The 18425-nt window shown below is 38.5% G+C and overlaps 1 protein-coding gene across 3 annotated transcripts in view; it reads left to right on the plus strand.

Annotated features, from left to right (window-relative positions):
* The window catches only part of LOC105498896 (regulation of nuclear pre-mRNA domain containing 1A), a 73940-nt gene that overhangs the window by 20420 nt on the left and 35095 nt on the right, over positions 1-18425 (plus strand). For all 3 annotated transcript variants that reach the window (XM_011771282.2, XM_011771297.3, XM_011771291.2), the window contains exons 2-6: positions 11212-11341; positions 13928-14034; positions 14119-14216; positions 17419-17545; positions 17653-17828. In XM_011771282.2, the coding sequence (XP_011769584.1) occupies positions 11212-11341; positions 13928-14034; positions 14119-14216; positions 17419-17545; positions 17653-17828 (638 nt within the window). The remainder of the gene's footprint in view (positions 1-11211; positions 11342-13927; positions 14035-14118; positions 14217-17418; positions 17546-17652; positions 17829-18425) is intronic.

The following is an 18425-nucleotide window of genomic DNA, read 5'->3' on the forward strand; positions in this document are numbered from 1 at the left end:
AGTTCTGGAAGTCCCCACTAGGTTAGCTAGACACAGAGTTAGCTAGGTGCAGAGTACCAATTGGTGTATTTACGAACCTTGAGCTAGATACAGAGAACTGATTGGTGTATTTATAAACCTTGAGCTAGACACAAGAGTGCTGATTGGTGTATTTATGATTCTCTAGCTAGACATAAAAGTTCTCCAAGTTCCCATCCAACTCAGGAACCCAGCTGGCTTCACCTAGTGGATCCTGCACCGGGGCTGCAGGCGGAGCTGCCAGCGAGTCCCGAGCCGCACCTGCACTCCTCAGCCCTTGGGCTGTTGGTGGGACTGGACGCCATGGAACAGGGGGCAGCGCCTGTTGGGGAGGCTTGGGCTGCGCGGGAGCGCACTGCAGGGTGGGAGCTCAGACATGGCAGGCTGCAGGTCTAGAGCCCTGCCCGGTGGGGAAGCAGCTAAGGCCCTGCGAGAATTTGAGTGCAGCACTGGCGGGGCAGCACTGCTGGGGGACCTGGCGCAACCTCCGCAGCTGCTGACCCGGGTGCTAAGCCCCTCACTGCCCTGGGCTGGTGGCGCCAGCCGGCCAGGTGGGGCCCACCGAGCCTGCGACCGTGGGAACTCGGAGTGGCCCGCCAGCGCCAGCGTGCAGCCCCAGTTCCTGCCAGCGCCTCTCCCTCCACACCTCCCTGTAAGCAGAGGGAGGCAGCTCTGGGCCTCAGCCAGCCCAGAGAGGGGCTCCCACAGTGCTGTGGCAGGCTGAAGGGCTCCTCAAGTGCTGCCAGAGTGGACGCTGAGGCCTAGGAGGCGCTGAGAGTGAGGGCTGCTAGCACGTTGTCACCTCTCATGGTTGGTAAAATGAGAATAACTTACCTTGTAGGGTTGTTTTGAAGATTAAATGAGATACATAATAAACTTTTAGAACAATGCTCAGGTCATAAAAATTGTAGTCGGTATTATTTCTTTCAATTTATTTGTAAAAAAGCAAAAAAGTTTGTCTCAATTTCATTCTAGAAGTGTAATGTGAATAAATGGGTATTCCACTTGACAGTGTATTTTATAGTGGTCTAATGGTCCAGGATGAAGTTTATTCATCTCAGGATTTTTATAATTCATTTGTTGCGTATACTGAAACTAAGGTTTTAAAAATTATTTTGTTTACGAAAGTTTCTCAGCAATTTGAATTTCCTTTGGCTTTTTAGAATGGAAAAGATGTTCCTTTGCTTGGACCTAGATATTCTTTTGTTCTCCTTAACCAAGCATTGAAACAGGAGAAGCCATGAATAAATGCACCTACACAACGAAGATAGTTGGTGGAGTACCAGGCCAGCCCTATGCTGAAGCCTTTTTCAGCATGTAGGCTCAGAGTAATCATTTAACGTATAATTTATATGTTTCTCTTTTATAACTTAGTTCTTTGTTGGTAACTCCACCTCTTCCCCCCGATTCTTCTTGGTCTTTCCCAAAGATATTGTTTACTGTGTTTGTGTGTAACTTAATATTATGTCTTTGATATTTTTCCATATCAGTACATCAACCTCTATTTCATTTTTGAACAGCTGCAGAATATTGTGTGGATTGTATGAATGTGCCATGGTTTATTCAGTTCTTTCTTGATGTTGTTGTGAATATCCTTAATGATTTCTTTGTGCATTTATGAGAAATATATCCATAGGATAAATTCTTACAAGTAAAATTTGTAAGGTCAAGAAGCTATGTGCAATTACGTTTTCTGAATTCTGATAGATATTACCAAGTTGTTTTTCTGAGAGGTTGTACTAATTTATGATTTAACCACCAGTGTCTGAAGGTATCTAAATTTGGTCATCTCACCCATACTTTTGTCAGTTTTAGTTCGTGTCAGACTTTAGTGTCGGTCACTCTAGTAGGTTGAAAATGGTAGTTGGTTTTAATTATTTAACATTTCTGTTTTTGTACTTCCTGTGCACATGTCTTGACTGTTTTTCTATAAGTTATTGCTTCGTGAGAACTGTAGAGTGAAGGAAGGAAAATGAAAATAGTTGAACTCAATACGTTAAAAAAGTACAAATAAGAGTGCTAAGGAAGTTTGTCTTTCATAATCTGAATTAAAAATTGTTGTGGTTTCTGACAGCAGTGTAATTTTACATGTGTTCCTGTCTCCTGTGCTGGCTGAGGTTAATGATCAGAAACAAAGTTACTGGGACAAGTAATTAAAGCCACAGGTCTAGGCCAAAATGTATTCAGTAAACGTTGATCAAATTAGGAGCTAGCTGTTGGGTTTGATTTTGGTAGATTTGACAGTCATTGTTCTCAGTGGAACTTAGTTTAGTTGGGAAGCACTACATGAAATAAAAATAATTATAGTTAGGGTAGATGTGCCATAGAAGTAGTGTGGAGTGCTATGAAAGCATCTCACGGCTGCCTAACCTGTGTGGTCTTGTTGGTCAGGGAAAACTGGAGGAACCCATTTAACTGAGGTCTAAAGTATGGTAGGAGTTGGGGAAGTTGGAGGATAGTGTTGGATGTGAAGAGTAGTGTAGATGGTGGAGACCTCTTTGTTTAAGGCCTTTGGTGCATATTAAGGATTTTAAAATGTTGTCTGGAGAACGGTAGAAAATCTTCAAAGGCTTGTAAGCAAGAATTGACAGGATCAGTCCCTATTGTGTAATTTGAAATGTGAACCTGAACTCTTCCAAGGAATAGGCTGCCAAATCTGAGACCTCCTGGCAGTAGTACAGGAGTACATCACCTCTACCCACTTTTCGCCCACCTCTGCTGTGGAGAAGCAGCCAGCTGTGTCTGACTGAACTGTTTGTCCTGTCTGGGACAGATAGAATCCATTGAAGAATCATCTATTGATTATATGCTTTCTGTGACAAAGATGTTGACTGACTTAAAGCAGTTTTTGGCTTACAACCACCTATCCATCCATAGGAACATGTCTTCCCCACAATGCCACAGGCAGAAGGAAAAGTCTTGAAGCTGTTTTGGAAACAGGTTCAGAGAAACACTCTCAGGATACAAGTCTGTACAGCACAGACCTTTCTTTTTTTGCCTCAGAAAATGCTGATTTCCACAAACGTGTGTTTTTAATTTGTTTGTTGCACTACATTTTTAAAATGAATGCTTAGGTATAAAATTATCTCAGGGTTAAGGAACTGAATTAGATCCATCTCCATGCTTTTCTGAACTAAAAGAAACAGGGTTTAGTTGGGAGAGAGTCTAGTAAGTTGGAGATAGCCCTGCTGTGGGGAGAGTGATTACTGTAGTAGGACTTAAAAGAGCATGAGGATACCAAGGAATTCGGAGAAAAGGGTTCTATAAGATGGAAGATAAGTTTAGGGCCTTTTAAAAGCCATACATAATAGGAAATGCTACATAATTAACTCCTTGGTTTCAGGAGAGGTATGTGGAGATTATTAATGAAAAAATTTATTATTTAAAAACATTTTTATAAATGGAGCTGGTATAGGTGATAATTGAGAAAACCCGAAGATTATCCAGAAAGTTAGGAACAAGTTATTTTTGATTAATTTTTCTAGTATTTTTGAGACTATGCAGAAAACCTTTCTTCAATTCACATTTGAATTTCACTCAACTTCAAGATACTTAATGTAGTGTTCTGCATTAAACCCTTATGTGGAATTCTTTTTTTTCACCTGAAATTGAGCAGTGTTTCTGGTTCATTCTGAAAGACAGTTACTGTAAAGAACTATTTAACTCTAAAAGATGTAGTAAATATTTTCTTGTTAATTGCTTCCTTTTAGAATGGAGGTACAACAAAAGAGAAATTCCAATTGGAGATTTTGTCAAACAGGAATTTACTGTAAGTTAATAAAAACACTTTTCTTCTGTGTAAGTACCACTTCCCTAAAAAGCTTAGAAATTTTTAGGGGTGATTAGATGTGGGAAAGGAGGTACTACATAGAAAAATGAAAGGCAAAATTCCTGTTATCACAACTCTAGTTTTGAATTCTTTCTTCTTTCCTTGCCTATTGCAGTATTCTTAGTGTTCAGTGTTACCTACTTCTAGTTTTCCTAATGTACCTCAGGATCTCCTCCTGTTCGCCCCTGCTCCCAAATTAAAACTTCAATACTTCTCTTTTTGTTTACAAAATGAAGCTGAAACACTTGTTAGCTTGATATTTAGTTTAAGTCTTCCTTTCTTTCCAGCTTTACACTTCATTATTCCCTCATATATAATGTACAGTGCATTCATTAGGTCATGAGCGGAGCTTCTTTCTGCCAAGGATATTCTTTTCACTAATGCTTCATCACACATTTACACATACGACTTAAGTAGGCTTTTATCAACTTGACTGTTGAGTCGTCGTTTATTCGTAGTAGCTAATGCAGTGTCTGTGAATGGTAGATACCAAGTAATTATTTGTTGACTGTATGAGTGGCATGAGACCTTAATCATTTATAATTATCCTTTAGTTAAATGCATTTATAGTTCCACCCAACTCAAACTTAGAGAAGATAATTAAATTATACTTAAAATTTGAAGATTTAATATGTATATACTATATAAGCAGGATATATAGAACCTTTTTCTAGTCTATAGTCATTCATTTTACCAGGGAAATAGAGGAGGATGTCCAGTAATTGTTAATAAATCTTTAACAGATTTTTTTTTCAAAATGACTTTTCTCCTGATTTCCTTGTACAAGACCTGCAGTAATGCTCATTCCTCCCATTGATATGTATGTGTGTGTATATGTACATGTACATATTTTTTTGTGTGTGTATATGTGCATGTGTACATGCGTGTGTGTGTGTGTTTCCTTATTCAATTTCCTGCTGCTGCTTTCCATATAGAAGGTTTCCCTCGGAACGATGGTTCTTATGTTTATAGATAACAGGATTTTGGCTGTTTATTGTATTTATCAGCATTGCCATCTACTGTAGTTTTAAATTCAATCTTCATAAACCATGGATGATTAATTAGATTATGATATCGTACAGCATATAAAAATGAGTATACATAAGGTATCTACAATGTAAGAAAATAGGTAACACCACTTCTACCACTTTCTACCATTATGAACAACTAAAACTATGAACTGATTATGAATTAGTGGAACTAGAGATGATGTTTTAATCCTTTCACTAAGTCTGCTTCATATTGTTTAATAGTGCATACTCTGATTTCTTTTTGAAGCTTGGTAATTGATCTTTTAGTTGAATTGTTTGTGGTATGTTTTATAACTGTCTCCTGGTTATGTGATGAACTGAACTTTTATTACCATGCCCCTTCTGGGGGATGTGCTCAACTTTTTAGGTGATTGTATTAGTCTCCTCACACATTGCTATATACAACTATGTGAGACTGGGTAATTGATGAAGAAAAGAAATTTAATTGACTCACAGTTCTGCATGACTGGGGAGGCCTCAGGAAACTTATTGTCATGGCACCCACTCTGCCTGTTACTCAGTTCCAAAGTGACTTCTACATTTTCAGGTATCTTTACAGCAGTACTCCACTACCTGGTACCAGTTTACTGTATTAGTCTGTTCTCATGCTGCTATGAAGAAATACCTGAGACAGGCCCCTCCCCTGACATGTGGAGATTACAATTTGACATGAGATTTGGGTGGGGACACAGCCAAACCATATCGTTCCACGCCTGGCCCCTCCCAAGTCTCATGTCCTTCTCACATTTCAAAACCAATCATGCTTTCCCACCAGTCCCCCAAAGTCTTAACTCATTCCAGGATTAACTCAAAAGTCCAAATCTAAAGTCTCACCTGAGATAAGGCAAGTCCCTTCCACATATGAGCCTGTAAAATAAAAAACAAATTAGTTACTTCCAAGATACAATGGGGGTATCATAGGTATTGGGTAAATGCTCCTGTTCCAAAAGGGAGAAATTGTCCAAAACAAGGGGTATATAGGCCCCGCGCAACTCCGAAACCCAGCAGGGCAGCCATTAAACCTTAAAGCTCCAAAATCACCTTTAACTCCCTGTCTCACATCCAGGGCATGGTGATGCAAGGGGTGGGATCCCACTGCCTTGGGCAGCTCCTGCACGGGCTGATGTTGACTGCCTGTGGCTTTTCCAGGCACGAATGCAAGCTGTCGGTGGATCTACTATTCTGGGATCTGGAGGACAGTAGCCCTCTTCTTGAACTCTGCTAGGCAGTGCCCTCTGGGGACCCCATGTGGGAACTCTAATCCCATATTTCCCCTACGCACTGCCCTAGTAGAGGTTCTCCATGAGGGCTCCACTCCTGCAACAGACTTGCCTGGACATCCAGGTGTTTCCATATATCCTCTGAAATCTAGGTGGAGGTTCCCAAACCTCAGTTACTGCCTTTTGTGCATCCACAGGCCCAACACCACCTTGGAACTCACCAAGGCTTGGGGCTTGCACCCTCTGAAATAATGGCCCAAGCTGTACCCTGGCCCCTTTTAGCTACGGCTAGAGCTCGCGCAGCTGGGATGCAGGACACCAAATCCTGAGATTGCCCAAAGTGACAAGTCCCTGGGCCTGGCTCAGGAAGCCATTTTTTCCTCCTTGGCCTGTGGGCCTGTGATTGGAGAGGCTGCCATGAAGGTCTCTGACATGCCCTGGAGACTTCCCCATCGTCTTGGGGATAAACATTTGACCCCTTGTTGCTTGCAAATTTCTGCAGCCCGCCTGAATTTCTCTTCAGAAAATGGATTTTCTTTTCCATTGCATCCTCAGGCTGCCAATTTTCCCAACTTGTATGTTCCACTTGCCTTTTAAACATAAGTTCCAATTCCAAACCATATCTTTGTGAATGCCTAAAACTGAATGCTTTTAAGAGCATCCAAATCACTTGAATGCTTTGCTGCCTAGAAATTTCTTCCACCAGATACCCTAAATCATCTATTTCAACTTCAGAGTTCCACAGATCTCTAGGACAGGGGCAAAATGTCACCAGTCTTGTTGCTAAAGCATAGTTAGAGTCACCTTTATTTCAGTTTCCAACAGGTTCCTCATCTCCATCTGAGACCACTTCAGCCTGGACTTCATTGTCTACTTCACTATCAGCATTATGGTCAAAGCCATTCAGCAAGTCTGTAGGAAGTTCCAAACTTTCCCACATCTTCCTGTTGTCTTCAGAGGCCTCCAGACTGTTCCAACCTCTGTCTGTTACCCAGTTCCAAAGTGACTTCCACATTTTCAGGTATCTTTACAGCAGTACCCCACTACCTGGTACCAGTTTACTGTATAAGTCTGTTCTCATGCTGCTATGAAGAAATACCTGAGACTGGGTAATTTCTAAAGGAAATAGATTTAATTGACTCACAGTTCTTCAGGGCTGGGGAGGCCTCAGGAAACTTACAATCATGGCAGAAGAGGAAGCAAACACGTCCTTCTTGACATGGCGGCGGCAGGAAGTACAGAGTGAAGTGGGGGAAAGCCCTTTATAAAACCATCAGATCTCATGAGAACTCACTAACATGAGAAAAACATGGAGGTAGCTGCCCCCATTATTCAATTATCTCCTACCTGGTTCCTCGTATAACACATGGGATTATGGGAACCATAATTCAAGATGAGATTTGGATGGGGACACAGCCAAACCATATCACAAATATATATTATTTATGATTGTTTCTGTGTTGCTGTGATATATTCATGGGGAGAAAAAATAAAGGAGAAAAAAGAACTAACATTTTAGTGATGTGACCTATCATCTGCCAATTTGTATGAAACTTGCAAACTCCTGATTGAACAGGAAAGGTTAATTTTAGTCTGTACTTAGAGTGGTACCTGGTACATGGAAAACATTAAAATAATAAATGCTATTTAAATTGAATGGAAGGTTTGGAAAACAGGTGTTTTTGGAAGGAACCCCATGAGCAACGGAAATATAGGAATTAACTAGGTCAGACCTGTCATTTAGTCTTATATTCTTTGTTGCCAACAGTGGCATTTCTTTGAGGAATTATGAAATGGTTTGTTTTTCCTTTCTGTTAGCTTTCTGTTTTTCTTTTAATAACAATTTATGGCTCTGTTATTTTTAAAAATGCCAAAATTCATTTGACATTTTTTTTTTGTAATTTTCTTACATTGCTTGTTGTGATTACCACCATTAATTATTTGTTGTATGTATAGGGACACATAATTTTAAATGGAAGTAAATTTCATTCACTGAAAATTTAGGGAAGGGCATAAGTTGTGATGATTGCTGGGTATTTTTCATATTTTTGCTTGGTTCTACAAGGATAAAAGCAAAAATAGTATCTTGGTATTTGGACCCTATGCTCAATCATCTAATATAGAATTTGTCCTTTGGAAAACAATGGTAAATATATTTTTAAATCTTGTAAATTTTTATTTTAGTGTATATTGTAAAAACAATTCTGGATTCTTTGAGAAATTAACCCATGAATTTAAAAAACATTCTAGGGCCAGGCACAGTGGCTCACACCAGTAATCCCAGCACTTTGGGAGGCCTAAATAGGAGGGTCACTTGAGCCCAGGAGTTCAAGACCAGCCTGGGCAACGAAGTAAGACCTTATCTCTACAAAAAGTTAAAAAAAAATTAGCCAGGCATGGTGGCATGCCCTTGTGGTTCCAGCTACTTGGTAAGCTGAGGCAGGAGGATTGCTTGAGCCCAGGAGGTCGAGGCTGCAGTGAGCCTTTAGTCTGGGAGACAGCGAGACCTTGTCTCAAAAAAAAAAAAAAAACACTGGCCGGGCGCGGTGGCTCACGCCTGTAATCCCAGCACTTTGGGAGACCGAGGTGGGCAGATCACGAGGTCAGGAGATCGAGACCATCCTGGCTAACACAGTGAAACCCCATCTCTACTAAAAAAAAAAAAAATACAAAAAACTAGCCGGGCGTGGTGGCGGGCGCCTGTAGTCCTAGCTACTTGGGAGGCTGAGGCAGGAGAATGGCGTGAACCTGGGAGGTGAAGCTTGCAGTGAGCAGAGATCGTGCCACTGTACTCCAGCCTGGGCGACAGAGCAAGACTCCGTCTCAAAAAAAAAAAAAAAAACCTGAAGTTTTTTGTTTTTGTGGTAATAAATATTATTTGCCATCTTCATTTTTTCAGTGTACAGTCCAGTAGTATTAAGTACATTGTTGTGTAGCCAGTTTCCAGAACTGTTCATTTTGCAAAGCTGAAACTCTGTACCCATTAATAATTTCCCATTCTCCTCCCATTCCCACAGCTTTTGGCAACTACCCTTCTACTCTCTTTTTCTATGAATTTGACTACCTCCAATAAGTAGAACAGACAGTCGTTTGTCTTTTTTCGTGACTCGATTATTTCACCTGACATGGTGTCCTCAAGATTCATCTATGTTGTAACAGGTGTCAACATTTCCTTCTTTTATAAGGCTGAATAATACTTTATTGAATATATAATTCACGTTTTGTTTGTTCATTGATCAGTGCTCTTACCTATTGGCTAATGTGAATAATGCTGCTAACGCTGTAAAATATTTTTGAGTTGCTACTATTTGTTTTGCATTGTTTTATCTTTTTCTTTTTGAGTTGCTACTTTTGAGTCTCAAAAGGTTAACATGCCCTTTTAATTATGACAGGAAGCATGGTCTAGTTGTTAAGAGGGATTTGCTTGGCTGTTGGACTTTTTGGATTCCAATCCTGGCTGATCTCTTCCTCATTATTTCCCTGGGGGCAAATAACGTTTTTGACTTTGTTCAACTGCCAAATAGAGACATATTGTTAGGATTAAGTGAGATAATATATGTAAAGTGCTTGGAATAGTGTGTAGCACATAGTAAAAGAGCAGTGAAAGGATTCCGTTTGTTCAGGTACCCATTCAAAAGTATTGCAGGCAACCTCCCAATTAGATAATACAAATTTGAGTTTCTAAACTCATTTGACACTGGGAAGGCAAAAACCTGGATTGAATAATACCAACCTATTTTGTGGGTGAGATTGAGAGGGCAGGGATGGGTAAAAAAGAGACAGGACTGAATGTTACGAAAGGGTCCTGATACCTTAACCAGTTACACACTGTGGTTTATCTAACCAGACAAGGAGCCTGAAAACCAGAAGTTGTTCTCTGTTATTGCCATCTCTTCTTATCTTTATTCCATGCCAGCAACTTTCAAAAGCAGGAAAAGTGGTAGACAGCAGTTTAAACAGACAAACCAGGTTATACAGTGGCATGGCACAGGTTTTGTAAAGTTTGATCAGTTGTGACAGTATGTGAGAAGGTTGGGCTTCTGGTTGTACCTCAAGAATGATGTGAACTCAGAGGTGACTTTTTAATATGTCGAATGCTTAAATTTGTAAATTGAATTCTTAACATCTAGAAGACCACATGTAGCCTGATCAAAATTTTTGTCTTAAATCCAATGAGATCGCCCACATCAATAGGATACTGCATAATTGGTCCTGACCATAAGTTTCCTACAGCGTTGTACTATGGATGCCACAAGGTATAATGCTTCTGAATATGACTGTACTACGTTGAGTGATTCAAGTTTAATTCTAGTAAAATGTAATAATAGTATAAAAGATTGTGTTCAACACTGTTTTCCTTATGTATAGTCTTGTTTGAGTCATATTCAGTACTACTCTGCTATTTAACATTGTAACCAGTAAAAATGTACTCTGGCCCACAACTGTTGAAATCTTGTCTACTTCCTTAGAGAAATGATGACACCCACAGAGCATAGTGAGTAGGGGAATATTTTTGTCGCAATGAATTCAGTTTAAAATTTATGGCCATGTATTCTAAAGACAGAAACATCTTAACTTTTCCCATTTATTCTCCCTAGCAGTTAATCTGTTACCTTGGAAAATATTTGTTGCGTAAACAAAAAATGTATAATTGATTGAAGGGATGTCTCTTTCAACCTGTTTTACATTTCATGCTCTTCTGTTGTTTTACAGTAGCTTAACAATGATTTTGAATTAACATGTCTATTAAAACAATCCTAAATTCAATGGAGGATTTAGGGTGCCATCTTAATAACATGACTAATCACCATCTTATTTTAAATGACTGTATTTCTTATAGTTTGTAATGGTTTTACTAAAATTTAGTAACAGGATAGATAAAATTTAGGTGACAGGAGTCACCGAGATGCATTTTTACATAGACATTAGTCGTTCTGGTGAGTTAGCAGCAGTGACTCTGGTTAGTTGGTAGTAAAATGAGAAACTAGGTTTGAAATGATACATAAGGTTAGTAGGGTTATTTTAGTTCTCAAAATGCTTAATTCAGATATTGAGAAAGTTTGTCCAAGTAAAGATGTTTTAAGTAGATTTTAAACTTTTTCTTATTTTTCAGCCAAACCAAACAGGAAGCTTACTTTTCTCTACCTAGCCAATGATGTCATACAGAACAGCAAGAGGAAGGGACCAGAGTTTACAAAAGATTTTGCACCAGTTATAGTGGAGGCTTTTAAGCATGTTTCAAGGTATGATCATTGTTTTGGGTATTAGGTAATCTGTTTTAAATGTACCATATATCCTTTCACTAAAATTTGCCTTAAGCTATTAAAATAAAAAATAGGGAATATAGTTCTTTGATGCTTTCATTTGAAAAGACTTCCCTCTACATGGCATTTATAAATGTATTACATGCCTTCTGTGAAGGAAAAGTATTTTTTGAACTGTTGCTAAGGCGGGCCGTTGCAGTACTTGAATTACAGCTTTCCTTTAAGAGACCAGAACCAACTCCTATATTGGAATGAACTTCATTAAAAATGAATGAAGGTATACAATTAAAAATTTGTGTGTTTATATAGCTATCAGTCTTGTAACGAATATTTCCATATGCACTTAGTACTGTTTCTATTTTTTTTTGTTTTTTTTTTTTTGAGACAGAGTCTCACTCTGTCGCCCAGGCTGGAGTGCAGTGGTGCAATTTCGGCTCACTGTAACCTCTGCTGCCCGGATTCAAGCGATTCTCTTACCTCAGCCTCCCGAATAGCTGGAATTACAGGTGGCCTGCCACTGCGCCCAGCTAATTTTTGTGTTTTTAGCAGAGACAAGGTTTCACCATCTTGGCCAGGCTGGTCTTGAACTCCTGACCTCATGATCCACCTGCCTCAGCCTCCCAAAGTGTTGGGATTACAGGCGTGAACCACCATGCCCAGCCTGTTTCTATTATTTACTTGCCCTCTGGGTAATTTTGTACATTGCATGTATTTGGTTATTCTCCACACTTTAATGATTTATAGTTTTATGCTCCAGTCCAGATTTTTTTTGTTCCAAACCTGTGTGCCCAATTGCCTTTTGACATTTTTAGTTGTGTGCGTCTTCAGACATCTCAGACTCGCTGTGTCTGATACAGAACTCATTATGTCCTTGCTTCCCGCCATACTTGCCCCACCCTTAGGTTTTATACTCTGAATGGCAACTCGATTTATCCAGATGCCTGTGCAAGAAATTGTGTTATCTTTAAAATCTTCTTTCTCCTTCACTCCCCATATCTCATATAGTACACCTTGACTCAGTTCTTTGGATTTCTTTCCCTTTTAGTTACCATAATGTCTTTTTGGTATAATTGCAATAGTCTTTAGTATTGTTTAATTTATTTAGAAAACTAAACAGAGTTGCAGAGCTGGTCATAATACTTCCTTGCTTTTGAGTGGTTTCCATTTGTTTTAGAGATGAAGTCTAAAGTCCTGAGCAAGACTTAAGAGGTTCCTTTGTGGCACTCCTATGTCCCCAGACTCCTGTCTCACATTTATTCCGCACAATCTGCAGTCTACAGTTTAAGCTAAATTAACCTTAATTTTTAGTTCTTTCTGCCTTAAGGCTTATATATATGTTGCCCCTCCCTAGAATTCAATAAAATATTTATTGGCTGCCTACTATATGCAAAAACCCTGAGTAGTAGTGACCAAGCCAAAGTTTGGTCTACTGGAGCCTGCATTTCAGTGGATGACAAAGGTAATAAGTAGATAGATGAGTGAATGCATAATGTCAGATGACAAATGCTAGCAAGAGATACAAAGCAGGGAAGGAACTAGATGGTATGAGGGTGCTCAGTTATGTGATGAGATAAAGAACAACAATTTGGGGAAGGTGGCATTTGAACAAAGACCAAAGGAAGGGATGAAATGAGCCATTTGACTAGGCAGAAAGGATTCTAGGCAGAGAGAATATGTGGCCAAAAAAAATGAGATAGCTGTGTGCTGGACATGTTTGAGGACCTTAGCAAGGAAATTTGTATGGTATTAGGGAGTATGTACTGAGCGATTGCCAGAAAGCAGAGCATGTGGACCTTGTGGCCCAGTGTAAGGATTTTGGCTTTATTTTTGATATGATTGGTAGCTCTTGGAGGATCAAGAGCTGTATAACCTGATTTACATTAGGATGCTTTGTACAGAATAGAGTAAAAGAGTAGAGGCAGGGAGATCGTGAGAAGACTACAGAATTCTAAGCAAGAGATAATAGTGTTTCAGTCTACAGTGATAGCAGTGAAGGAGATAGGAAACAGTTGGGAGTAGTCTGTTTTTCATTTCCCCATATGTCTAGTCTTAAGATCTCAAATTCAGTATCATTTCCTTAAATACTCTTCCGGGTATCTCTTAAACTGGGCCAGGTCTGTCTTAAGCACTTTGTTCTTTTTTGTGATACTTATAAAGTAACAGCTGCTGTAAGCTGCGTTTGTATCTCCATGTCAAAGATAGTAACTGGATCAATAAATATTTGTTGAGTAAATTAAAAAATTATCTATTAGAAATCTTCCTTAGCCCTATGTCTAGCCCCCATTAGGATAGGAAAATCCCTAGTAGCCAGTACTAAAACTTTTACAGTTTAAACTTTTTTTGGTTGTTTAATAATATGTTTATAAAATGTTTACTAGAAGCAAGCAGTATGTCTTGATCACTTCACTTTTGAACTGCTGGCCACATAGTGATGCTAAGTAGATATTTGGATAGTTTTTTTCTAGGGAATGAATGTCTGATTATCTTTAAAGTTACCATTACCTTTTTAATAGCACTATGTATTTTTACTGTTAACATTTTTCTTTTTTTTGTTGTTTTTTTTAGTGAAACTGATGAAAGTTGTAAGAAGCACCTTGGAAGAGTGTTATCTATTTGGGAAGAAAGGTCTGTTTATGAAAATGACGTGTTGGAACAACTTAAACAAGCTCTGTGTAAGTGTAGAATCCTGATCTCTTATCTTGATCTCTTCATTAAAATGTATTCTTCATTAAAACTTAAATGTTCTTTCATTTCAGATGGTGATAAGAAGCCTAGGAAGCGAACTTATGAACAGATAAAGGTGGATGAAAATGAAAACTGTTCCTCTCTGGGATCTCCAAGTGAACCACCACAGGTAGAAGTTTTACCCTGTTAAAAGAGTTACAGACTTCTACTTCATGTTGCCACCAAGCTTTATAAATTTTGTTTCACTTTTGTAAATTGATTTCTATTATACTTTTGGGTATAAGAAAGAAGCCACATGAATATCTCTTATTTCCTGATTAACAAATTAATGTAGTATGTAGTATGTTGTATATTGTATATATTGTATATTTTGCATAGAAATCATATTTTGCATAGAAAGAGGATTTTTAATTGCCAAGCATGGTTAGATATGGTGAGATTTCAGCTATTTAAACAGATGCTTTTAAAAATAAAACATGCCTATTTTGTTATGATTTTTTTTTTTTTTTTTTTTTTTTTTTTGAGATGGAGTTTCACTCTGTACCCCAGGCTAGAGTGCAGTGGCACTATCTTGGCTCACTGCAACCTTTGCCTGCTGGGTTCAAGTGATTCTCCTGCCTCAGCCTTCCAAATAGCTGGGATTACAGGCATGAGCCACCAAGCCCAGCTGATTTTTGTATTTTTAATAGAGTTAGGGTTTCACCATGTTGGCCAGGCTGGTCTTGAACTCCTGGCCTCAAGTGATCCTCCTGCCTTGGCCTCCCAAAGTTCTGGGATTATAGGCATGAGCCACTGTGCCCGGCCCATGTATGATTTATGTACACTAAAATTTTCATTCTTGGACATAAACACTGCCCCTTTAAGTATTTTTGTTTTTTTTTTTTTTTTTTTTGAGACGGAGTCTCGCTCTGTCGCCCAGGCTGGAGTGCAGTGGCCGGATCTCAGCTCACTGCAAGCTCCGCCTCCCGGGTTTACGCCATTCTCCTGCCTCAGCCTCCCGAGTAGCTGGGACTACGGGCGCCCGCCATCTCGCCCGGCTAGTTTTTTGTATTTTTTAGTAGAGACGGGGTTTCACCGTGTTAGCCAGGATGGTCTCGATCTCCTGACCTAGTGATCCGCCCGTCTCGGCCTCCCAAAGTGCTGGGATTACAGGCTTGAGCCACCGCGCCCGGCCATAAGTAGTGTTAGAGTGGCTGAGTGCGGTGAGACAAAACCTGGCTCCTGCTGAGCCCTGGTCCAGAAGCAGACATGGGGTTGCCAGAAATTAGTATCCTCTAGGGTCACAGGAACTCACAAGGACAACAGGAACTCACAGTGCTCCGTGGGAGTGAGAGGACTGGACCCAAATTCACTGAATAAAATCAGAGGCTTGGAGGAGCTCTTTGCCCCATAAATGGAGCTTGAAAAAAAATACAATCAATTACTACCTGTAACTGTGGATTTATATTAGTCTGAGTACTGGAGAAGCAGAAGGAATGAGACCAAGGCCAGGACCTGAGTCAGCCTACCTGTTTGTTCAGTGATAGGAATGCTGAAGCCCGCTGGCCACTATGGACAAGAGCTTGAATAGAAAAGTGATAAAAACGTAACATTTGGAACAACCAAACGCTAAGAGTTATGTCTCTTCCTATTTGGTAATAACTTATGACAGAAAATCATTTTTGGCTAAGAGCCTCATGATTCCATGAACAGTGTTTTGCCTGAGTTCTAGATAAAGGATCTGGCCTCCTTCCACTCTCCCTGATGAAAGAGTAACCACAGTTGCGTATCTTAGGAATGTTTTTAAGTAATCATTTGCCTTTTCTCTAATACTTGTATAAAATGCTATTGCTCTTTGTTTTATAATGACCGTTTTTTAGATTAGTTGTGCTGCTTAATTATCAATGATTCAGCTTTGTGGTTTTCATTTTTTGTGTGTGTTATTCTTTATAAGAATGGCTAAAATCTCTTTGTAGGATCCAGTTAAACTCATTTCATTCTCCTCTAGTAGAAAGTACTAGGCTTAGTGTTGTTTCATACAACTTTGCTTTCTTACCGGATCCTTGATCAGGCATTGGGAACTTAGAATGTACTTATGTAGGATTGTGAAGGCGTGATGAGATCAGGTTGTAATTAAAGCATCAATGCATTGCCAAGACAGTAAAGCCAGATTTCTTCTTAGAACTCCAGGCAATTAGAATTTTCTAAGAATGATTTAAAACATAGTAGTTAGTTGGGGCAACATGAGAAACAAGCTTTCTGGTAATTGTTGTTACTCTTAAGCACACTTGAATTGTAGAGGGGATATATCTTACAATGAAATTATTTTTTAAAATACTGAAATTTTAAACACTTCTAATGAGTGGGCACACGTAGGATAGTATATTTCTTATTAGTTTCATTGATTCCTACCACATTTGATCATTTGTCATGTGCTACCATTTTTTTCAAGGGAATAGTTTAAAAATCTTTATATATACCCAGAATTACTAATATCATATATTTTTTAAAGCGTATGTATAATTTCCTAGTGTTTCTGAGTCTAGTCTTAGAAATTAAAAGAAGAAAGAAAGATGAAAAAGATGGGCTGGAGAGTGGAGACTAGTAAAATAAAATTCAATTGTTTTTCTTTGGAATAACTTTATAGACATTATGAATTGTGAAATCACCAGCAAAGAGTTGCTCTTCCCTCCTAATTATAGCTTATATGAAAACAGTGGAAGTAAAATATTTTAATGATAAAATAATTTCAGTACTGGTTAAGCAATATGTAAATACTAGTCATCAGATTATGGAATTTTGAAATATTTTAATGATCTTATTAACAAGCCATTGGGTAGTTGAAGATATCGTATTTGAACATATTCCGGAACTACATTTCTCTTGGGCTTTAATTACAGCACTTAAAAATGATATCTGGGAGACTCTTCTGTGTTGTAGTAGATGATTTGTAACCCTCTTTCCCTAATATCCAATTTAATACTAAAAAAAATCTCGTGTACAATGATAATGTAATGAATATATCATACATAAAACTTGTATTCTCTAGGTTGAAGTTAAAGTCTACCTTCTCTTTTACCACTGATGTATTTGCCATATAAATCAGTTGCTTACCTCATTTTAGTACTCAGATAATTATTTTTACACTCTGTCTCTACCACTGGAGTAAGCTGTCTTCAAGGTCTAGGGCCTTGTTTATATTTTCAACACCTAACATAGTATAGCTTCCTTTTTTCTTAATATATAAAAGAAATTGATTGTCTTCAAAAGCAGTTTATATTAGAAGCTTTGTGCTAGTAAATAGCCCATAGGGATGAAAAAATATGAAATTGAAGTCTTTTGCACTTGTTTAAACTTAATTTGTTTTGGTTCTGAAGTTGTATACTTTTTAGACTCTAGATCTCGTTAGAGCATTACAAGATCTAGAAAATGCAGCCTCAGGTGATGCAGCAGTTCATCAGAGGATAGCTTCTTTACCTGTTGAAGTCCAAGAAGTATCTCTATTAGATAAAATAACAGGTAAGAAAAGAAAATGTGATCCAGAACTTTTTTGGGAGTTGGATGAGAGAACAGCATATGTCATTGTTTTTGTTGTATAATATTTTATTATCCTGTGCTTCTCTTAGATAAAGAATCTGGAGAAAGGCTTTCCAAAATGGTAGAGGATGCGTGTATGTTGCTGGCAGATTACAATGGCAGATTGGCGGCAGAAATAGATGATAGGAAGCAACTCACTCGAATGTTAGCAGATTTTCTTCGTTGTCAAAAGGAAGCCCTTGCAGAGAAAGAGCATAAATTGGAAGTGCGTAACCTTTTTCTTCTTTAGTGCTTATTTATTTAATTTACTTTTTGTTAGGAATTTTTAAATATTTTAATCTATATGCACATTTTGCATTTTTTAACATAGACCTTTTTAGGCAGTAGCCTAGGTAAGCTTCTCCTTGTATTAATGGTTTTTCTTCTACTTGAACGAAATTAACCTTGCAAGTAAACTTAGAAATTTGGAATTAGCAAAATTGGTTGCATTTAAAAATTATTCTTGTGAAATTCCATGCAACTGTAATTTGTCTTATCAATTTAACCCTTATCTATCACAGAAATAATAGGAAAATAGCAGGTGGCAGTAACTTGTAGGATTTATTTAGTTTCTGTTTTGAGAAGATGTAGTCTTTTAGGTACACCATTAATTCTTTAAATTACTCACTTAATTCCACCCACCGATTCTAATGCTTACGTGTTCCCAGCCCCACTCCCGGCTCACACCCTTAGGTAGAAATTCATTGCTCCTGTAAATTAAGTAATAATTAGTACTGCTGATGAGAAATCTGGGAGTGCAGGAGATAATAAAAAAAAAAAAATGCTCATATTTCCTTTAATTAGAGTAGCAATTGTTAGGGAT

Source organism: Macaca nemestrina, chromosome 19 (genome assembly GCF_043159975.1).
Source record: "Macaca nemestrina isolate mMacNem1 chromosome 19, mMacNem.hap1, whole genome shotgun sequence".
Taxonomy (NCBI): domain Eukaryota; kingdom Metazoa; phylum Chordata; class Mammalia; order Primates; family Cercopithecidae; genus Macaca; species Macaca nemestrina.